Source organism: Quercus suber, unplaced genomic scaffold, assembly GCF_002906115.3.
Source record: "Quercus suber isolate HL8 unplaced genomic scaffold, Cork oak 2.0 scaffold_219, whole genome shotgun sequence".
NCBI classification, from domain to species: domain Eukaryota; kingdom Viridiplantae; phylum Streptophyta; class Magnoliopsida; order Fagales; family Fagaceae; genus Quercus; species Quercus suber.
Window position 1 is genome coordinate 231,691 of NW_027069677.1, and position 9,177 is coordinate 240,867.

The following is a 9,177-nucleotide window of genomic DNA, read 5'->3' on the forward strand; positions in this document are numbered from 1 at the left end:
AATACTTTGAATTCTATTAGAGAATTAAAGAGATATTATTGTGTTGTACTCTTGTGCTGTATGAGGAGTACTCTTCTAGAAGAGGATTGTGTTGTACTCTTGTGCTGTTTGGAATATTCAGATGATGTGTTGTTACTCTCAGCTGTCACAATTGGAATATTATTCTTCCTATTGTAATCGCCTCCCCCATAAGTGAGTACTTGGATTCACGTTTTTCAGTCATGTTTGCTTTGCTTGTGTTTTTTTTTTTTTTTTTTTTTTTTTTTTTAGAAGCTTTGAAACCTCCATTGAAGGATAACCAACATCCAAAAGTTCATCAACGATTTTTATCACAAGATCCATATCTCTAAAAGAAAACATAAAACATAGACAGGACTGCTGCTCCACAGTGCTTATTAATGGACCCAGTGAATTATTATAAACAAACAAAAAAAAAATGCTAATTTGATATTCAGATACTGAATAATCATGCAAGAATGATTTATCTTTGCGGAAGATAGCCTACTTTGCCAAAAGATCGTCCTAAGCCAGTCTTCTGAAACGAGTCATTTATGCAGCCCCCCCACCCCTCCTCTTCTTGGCTATACAGAGGTAGAGATCCACAATTTAGCTTCCAATACTCCAGATGCATAAGAAAGGAACGCCTATCAACAATCACCTCAACAAAAATTCAAATTACAATCTTCAATTGAGAATTACCTTTTGGAATTGTATATATTAAGGAAAACAAAAATACTTTGAATTCTATTAGAGAATTAAAGAGATATTATTGTGTTGTACTCTTGTGCTGTATGAGGAGTACTCTTCTAGAAGAGGATTGTGTTGTACTCTTGTGCTGTTTGGAATATTCAGATGATGTGTTGTTACTCTCAGCTGTCACAATTGGAATATTCTCCTTCCTATTGTAATCGCCTCCCCCATAAGTGAGTGCTTGGATTCACGTTTTTCAGTCATGTTTGCTTTGCTTCTTCTTTTTTGTTTTTTTTTTTTAGCGCATATAAATAATAATCGTACTGTTCATGCACATGGATTCATTGTGCATTAGACAAAGTGCACAGTTCATGCACTATCACGCACTGTTCACAGGTTCCACGACACTATTCACACATTTAAAAATTATTTTACTACAGTGTTTTAAGTTTTCAGCAAAATAAATTGTATTCAAACGGACCCATAAGTAACGAATTGTCTAAGGAGTGGTATTGAAAATTTGGGGAAATTACATAAACCTACCGATGGTTAGGTCCATTTTCACTTTATCTACCTGTGATTCAAAACTTAACACTTTACCTACTTGAGATTTGCTCTGTCAAGGATCCGTTACCTACCTCTCCATTTGCCGTTAAACAAACACATTTTTAGATGAAAACAAATGTAAAACAAATCAAAAAACTAAGGTTTCCAATTTTTACAAAAAAAAAGGTAAGAACATTAGAAAGGTATGAACATCACTGGTGTTTTGTTTTCTTTACAATAGGAAATTATCTAATCTAACACAAGTTGAAGAGCATTAAATCTAATTCAATTAAATTTTATAATTAAAAAACATTTCTTAATGTTCTTCAACTTGTTCTTCATTTTACAACTAGTTCTTCAAATTCTTCATGTTCTTCTCCAAATTCTAACACAATCAACACCAAATTCTCAGCAAATCAAACCCATAAATCTAGTAAACAAACCAACCCAGATCAAGAAACCAATCACAACAAACCCAAAAAAAACACAATCAAACCCAGATCAAACCCAAACCAACACAATCAAACCCAAATCCCACCACCATTGACCAACACAATCAACCACCACCACCCCACCACCCCGCCAACCAAACCAAAGATCCACCCCACTGATTAGTCATGAAACCCACCAAACCAGTCACCAAACCCACCAATTAGTCAACAAACTCACACCAACAAAGTAACCAAACCCACTACCACCATCATTGATCAAAAAAGAGAGAGTAAGAGGGATTTCGCAATCATCAACGAACTAGGCGGAGGCCAAGACTGAGCTCCATTTTGGCTGAGACAGGGACGGACGCCAAGATAAACCACCGTCGGCCCTCTTCCTAGATCTGCTCCAAACTGCTGAGACGATGGCCAAGACAAAGGCTAAGACCAAAACGAATGTGAGATCGAGCTCCATTCTCTCTAAATCACCGCCGACCCCCTTCCTTTGGATTTGCTCTAAACTGTCGACCTCATCTCATTCTCTCCACCCTCTCTCTCTCTCTCTCTCTCTCTCTCTCTCTCTCTCTCATGGTTTAAAATGGTCTAATGATAATTTAAAAAAAAAAATCGTTTGATGATTTTTAAAGTAAATGCACTTTTGCCTAACACACTTAAACCACAAAATCAAATGAACCCACAACCAAAACCACCAAAAAAAAAAAAATGAAACCCATGAAGCAAGAACAAAGGAAAGTGAAACCCATCGCTGTGGTGGCCGATGTCCTCCTTAACTCCACCATCGGAGAGAGAGAGAGAGATGAGACAGAGAATGTTGTAGAAGAATAGGTGAAAGGAAAGAGACATGTGGAGAAGGAAAATATGATATTTATAGTGGTTGACTTAGGTTTGATTTTTCTGGGCATATGTTCTCATAGAAGTTCTTAAGCAATCAAAAACCCTAACTTTTGATTTTTGTTATGTTTGTTTTTTCCTGTTTTTCTAACGGCAAAGGGAGAGGTGGTTAACAAATCCCTAACGGAAGTTATCTCAGGTAGGCTAAGTGTTAAGTTTTAAACCACAGATAGGCAAAGTGAAAACAGGTCTAACCACAGGTGAGTTTACTGTAATTTTCCCTAAAAATTTTCCATCTCCTTTTATGTATAAACTATAAATATCATCATTCCTTCTCGTTCTTTAACAGATTCCAATAACAAACTCATAACAGCCATAGACAATGCATTAATCAATCACTTATAAGAAAAGGAGCGAAGTAATACAATGTAGAGAAGGTAACAAAATGCTGGAACAACAATGTTAACATATTTGACTCAATTCCACATTCTAGGTGTGGAAGCAGATAAGAGCTCAGTTTATCTTTACAAGAGAAATCATTTTCTTAACTAATGATTTGCTGTAACTAGCACATCAAGTTACAATACTCTTATAAAAAAGAATTATGGGATAAACAAAGTACACGATATGACAAATCGAGATTAATCAGGCTGTCTTAGTGCCTCAGCTCCTGCTACAATCTCCAATAACTCGCCAGTAATTTTTGCTTGTCTCTCCCGATTGTAAGCAATTGAAAGATTCTTCTTCAACTCCACTGCATTATCTGTGGCATTGCTCATGGCATTCATCCTTGCTGCGAGCTCACTTGCCAGTGATTCCTGCAATGCCCTCAAAATCTGACTATTCAAATAAAGAGGCATCATGGCATCAAGAATCTGAACTGGGTCCTGCTCAAATTGCATAAGCGGTGAAAACTCCTCCCTCTTTGCCCTAACACTATCCCTCTCCACAACCAACTTTCCCTCCTTAGTCGTCAACCTAAAGAACTCATCCTCAATGGCATCAACACAATTCCCATTCACATCACGAACTACTCCTTTCGGTGACAATGGAAGCAATGTATGAATCACAGGATCACTCTTAACCAGCGACACAAATTTAGAATACACAAGCTCAACCTTATCAACCTCCTCGCTAACAAATAGCGAAAACACATCATCAGCAATTGCTTGAGCTTCTTTCACTGTAGGAAAACTCCATCCTTCAATAAACCTATCAACCGGAACATTATCTCTCCGCTTATAATACAAATTACCCTTTTTTCCAACACTAATCACAGTGTAATCCAATCCAAGACTCTTCAATTCAGCAATCCGGGCCTCAGCCTTTTTGATAATTAAATTGTTGAATCCACCACAGAGACCTCGATCGCCAGTGATTACCACAACGGCAACTTTCTTGACAGGCCTAACATTTGTCAAAGGAACATCTATATCCTCTGATTGAAGCTGCTCATTGATACTGTATAACATTTCTACAAGGGTCTCCGAGAAGGGTCGGCCATTGATGACCGCCTCTTGAGCTCGTCGAACCTTTGCAGCCGCCACGAGCTTCATAGCTTCAGTAATTTTCTGGGTATTTTTAATAGTATTAATTCGCTCTCGAATTTCACGGATACCACAATAAATTTGGGTTGTTTGTGAAGACCGAGGTAAACTACATGAGAGTGAGATATGGGGCAAAACGAGAAATGGGTTTTGGTGGAATTGAGAAGAAAGTGAAGAAATGTTAGAAATTGAAGGTTTTGCAGAGACCCACATAGTTATATTTGAGAAAGCAACAGTCTTTTGTGAGTTATATTAATAAAGATTTGATTTTGTGAATGTGATTTTTGGTCACTGCAAAACCTGGTATTGGGAGGGTTTTAGCAAAAAGAAAGTGAATCCATGTTAGAAATTGAAGGTTTTGTAGAGACCCACATAGTTATTGAAGAACTCAACAGCTTTTTATGGGCTATATTAATAAAAATTGGACTTTGTGGGTTACTGCGAAAACCAGTTGTTGGTGCAAAAGAAAGTTGTTTTGGGGGGGGGGGGAGATAGTGAGGGTTTTAGCAACTTAGCTTGAAGTACTATGAGAAAGATAGATTATTGAGCTTTGAAGTTTTAAAAGAGTGTGATTTGTTAGGAAAATTTGAAGGGGCTTACCAGAATGTAGACTGTGGAGGACTGGTCGCGCAATCTCCCCGGCAAAGCTGATCCACAGTCTGTGTCTGTATGGGCCAGTCAATGAGAGGGGCTGTAATAAGCGCTTGGTTGCGGAGAGGATCTAGGGAGAAAGAATCCGAAAAATAGCATACTGACAAAATTTGCTAGAGTGAGATATAAACGGCAAAGCCGTTTTAATAACTCAACTTTGAAAGGGTATGCCGTGGTAGAGTAGTTAAACAACACATATTCAGTTCTTAAATATCATTTATTTTTTTTATAAATTTTTTATTCATATTATTTAAAAAAATACAAATAATATTACTTAAACTTTTCTATCAAACAGGCCCTAATTTTTTGGAATTTTGCTAAAACAACGTAATTTTACTTAAAAAGTAAAAAATGTTTACAAAAGAAAACATGACTTTGACTTTGATCGGTATACTTCTTTAGGTAATGTACTTCGTGACAAGCTTGTCTACACTTAAAAAAATAGTGTACCACGCTGCACTCTTAGCGTGATGATCGCTTTACAAGTATAAAATTCATGTAATGTGAGGGGTAAGAACTCAAAATCAAGTCTTCAAATTTTATATGTACATAGCTTTACTCAAAACCAAATGCAATTATTTATTATACTAATTAATGATTTAATTGATGAGCTTTCCAAGTGTTGAGGCCCATTTTTGACAAATGGTACAATAGCAGAAGAAGCCCAACAATAAGAAAAATGAAAGAAAATGAGATTAATAAAATGTAATAATCCCAATAGGCCAACGTGGCAAGAATGGCAGCCAACAAGTCCATAGGATCAATAAGAGGTAAAGACAATGTAAATGGGCTAGGAAGTCCAAGGAAAGAGGTAATAAACATAATGGGTCAACGTGGCAGGAATGACAGTCAACAAGCCTATGAGATCAATAAAAGGTAAAGACAATGTAAACGGGCCAAGGAAGCCAAAGGAAAGAGAGAATAAGCCTAATGGGCCAACATGGCAGGAATGACAACCAACAAGCCCATGGGATTAATCAAAGATAAAGGCAATGCGAATGGGCCATGGAAGCCCAAGAATGGAAGTAGTAAACCCAATGGGCCAACGTGGCAGAAATGACAACCAGCAGGACCATAAGCATGGCAAGAAAAGGAATAGCAAAAAGTAGAAGTCCAATGGACAAGATGGGCAAGAGCTTATACCCAAGCAATGCCTAGCCCATAGGGAATGAAGGGAGGCTGCAATGCCCAGCCCACACACCTCTCGTGCTGTAGAGAATAGACACGAACCCAATACCCATAGCAGAACAAGACAATGTAAGAATGACAGGAATGGCGTGGAAATAAAAGAAGACAAACCAGAGGGTAGTGGAATGTACACAAAGGTCAAGGCACCACCTACTTGTACCCAGCCAATATAGGAGAGGTGGGCCCTTAGTTAGGGGATTCAAAGGGTGTGGTTTGGCAATAAGGAGAAAGGAGATTTATTTTGAGGTTCCTGCTGAGGTTTCTTTTGGGAGAAATGCCTTGCTAGGATGGCATTTTGTCCAAAAAAGGTAAGCACGACTAGGGCCATTTGATGCATGCCATAGAGGTAAGCGTAGTGATAGCTTCCAGTCCTTATCCATTGAAGGTAAGGCAGAAATGGAGGAGAGGGGAGAAACAAAACAAAGAATTTTTTTTGGGAATAAAGAGTGATGCATTAAGCACACTTTGAGCAGAGGTAGTAGCCGAGCAGCCAATGTGTTAGTGGGCAAGTTTGGGGAGAAGCCCATAAGATACCAAAAATGGTTGGTGAAGCCCTAGAAAGGGAGAAATCTCAGGTATAAAAAGGATGAAAGGTAGCCAAGAAAAAGGAGAAAGAAAGAAGAGGAAGAAGAGGAGGAGAAAAAAAGAAATAAGAGAGAGAAATTGAAGACTAGAAAACTAAAAAGAAAACTAAGTGGTAAAACAAAGAGAGAATGAAGAGAGAACATATGGCAGAAATAGGGGCATGTATCAGTAGACCATCTTTTCTCTCCCTCATGACATTCCCACTCTCTTAAACTTTGTAAAATCAAAATCCAAGACCATTTAGGCCATTTCTCTAGCACAGTTTACTTCAACAGCAAAGGTTGTGACGAGGTTATCTGTATTGGGGTTTGGTTCCCTTTTTGAATCCAATCTAGCTGAGCAATCTTTAGCTTCTTTGACATCTCTGTTTTTATTCTTTCTCTTTGTGTTACAATGTTTCATGTTAATAACCATCCTTCCGTGATATCTTTTACTCTTTTTTTGTTGTATTAGTTATTTTATCTGTGGTATTAATTAGTCTCTATTAGTTACTCTAAAGTAACTCCTTTTTATTTTATTTGTTGTATTAGCTGTTCTGTTGTACTAGTTATCTTGTCTGCAGTATTAGTTATTTTCTACTAGATTGGCTATTCTGCTATAACCCTTTCGTTCATAATATTTTATTATAGGAGTCATTTTGATGAAGTGACCTTTGTAGTGCAAGAAAGTTATACCATCTCGACCATATCTGCTATATTCAGCCTACCATACCATCACTTGGTTGTCTTAACGTTGGGTATGCCTGGCTTGTGCATAAGCTGGCCTACGGTGTAACTCACAAAAAGCCAATCCCGACTCCCTTACCTACCAATCCATAGGCCTTGGAGTAGCAAACGGGCCCAGACCTATTAACGCAAAAAGGCCCCCACACCAAGTATATATATTAAAAGAATATACACAATTATATTCAATGTATACAATTTTTCAATAAATATACAAAATTTTGTACATTTAACATAAATAATTTATAAGTATGTACACAATTTTATATATTTTGCGTACACAAATGACTAAGTGTAAGATTTGTACCTTCAACATTCAAACCTTGAATTGAATAGGTTTATTTGTTTATTGGTGATCAATGTAAAATAAGCTCAATTAAACAAAAAATGTTTATAGTTTCTTAAAAATGAAAAACGTTTTGTGGAATGTTGCACACTAAACAAATCACTACAAACAAACTTCACACCACAAAAGCTCTCTTGATAGTGACTTCTCTCTTTGCCCTATTTCTTTCCTCGTATCAACAGTTGAACTACATTAGCTTTTTTCCAATTCACCCTTTTTAAAATTAGTCACTTTAATTTAGTAAATTTTTGTATAGATTCAAAATTTGGGTTTATTTCAACACTTGAGGGTTGCTAAGGACTTCAAAGTTAAAACAATAAAAAAGCAATTAAAAACATGTTTTTCTATTCGGGTTATGTTTTGTGTATTAAAGTTTTATCTACACTATATACAATAGGATTCCCTTCTTTGCACTGGACTTTTATGTGGTTTAGAAATACCCCTAAACTTTACATTTAACTGGGAAAAACTTGAGGACAACCCGGTAAAATTATACCTCAAACTTCACTTAAAATGCCTATAAAATAGGACACTTTTCTACTAATCCATGTCTTCCAAACAAACTTATCCAAGTTCTATATATATATATATATATATATATTATCCTGCGCGAGGCCTATGTGATAAGACTAGTATTTATACAATGATTTGAAATTACAAAATATATTATTGATTTTTCTTAATAATTCAAATAGCAGTAAATGTTTTCTGTGTTAGGATTAATGCCCTTAAATCCTATGTTGTGATAAATAAAGTTGTTTTATTATTATCTGAAATAATGGTAACAAGAATATTTGGACATTATCATATAGTCTATGAGATGCATAGTATGTGATTTATGTGATTTAGTCACAGAAGATATAAGTCACAAGTTCTTTGTAAACTCAGAATTTTAGTTCATAGTCGGTGATGAAATTGGGCATTTCATCTGCGAAGACTATAACATATCAACTAAGATGATTTGTCTTAATCATGGAAGTGGAGACTTCTAGTTGATGTGTTAATATGTTTTAAGAGTTAAGACATATTGAACTGGACCGCTGTGAGATTTATTATTCTCCTAACGACTGTCAATTGAATAATAAATCTCACAACTTATATTTGCATGAACTCTTAATCCTGAGAGAATAATGGACCTAATCATGAAGTGTAGGTTGCTTTGATATATCAGGAGTGAGATCTAAAGTAACGGTCAAAACCTCAGTATGTTGGGCAACCACATTTCGTGTTGATGGAACATATATTCTCAAGATGGAATTCATAGTCTCTTAACAGAGATTTAAAATATTCCCTTGAGATAAGTTTAATGGGTTTAGTTATTCAGAGAGTTAGGCCTAACCACTTTGGTAAGAAATTACTAAAGTATATATTTATGAAATTGGATTTCATAAATATATAATGAATAACTTAAAAGGATTAAACCGGGTACTCAAGGATTAAAACGTAGTAATCTTCAAAGTGACAGTCTATATTTATGACTTTGAATTACTACGAATATTTTATGAAGGGGTTGCATGTATAATAAAGTTTTGGGACATAATTTATTAATAAGGCCTAGAGTGCAATTATATTTATATAGTGGTATTAAATATAATTAATGGTAACTTTGGACTTGTCAA

General features: G+C 36.0%; 1 protein-coding gene across 2 annotated transcripts; it reads right to left on the minus strand.

Annotated features, from left to right (window-relative positions):
• Positions 1-2,897: 2,897 nt before the first annotated feature.
• LOC112000322 (ATP synthase gamma chain, chloroplastic) lies at positions 2,898-4,862 on the minus strand. Of its 2 annotated transcripts, XM_065779851.1 has the most exons (2): positions 4,667-4,860; positions 2,898-4,090 (listed from the first exon to the last, which is right to left on the minus strand). In XM_065779851.1, exon 2 carries the CDS (start codon positions 4,073-4,075, stop codon positions 3,161-3,163), a length of 915 nt encoding a protein of 304 aa, XP_065635923.1. In that variant the 5' UTR covers positions 4,076-4,090; positions 4,667-4,860; the 3' UTR covers positions 2,898-3,160. The 2 variants fall into 2 exon arrangements, with proteins under 2 accessions (XP_065635923.1, XP_023888193.2); XM_024032425.2 differs by having other exon boundaries at positions 2,898-4,862.
• Between the last annotated feature and the right edge of the window lie 4,315 nt (positions 4,863-9,177).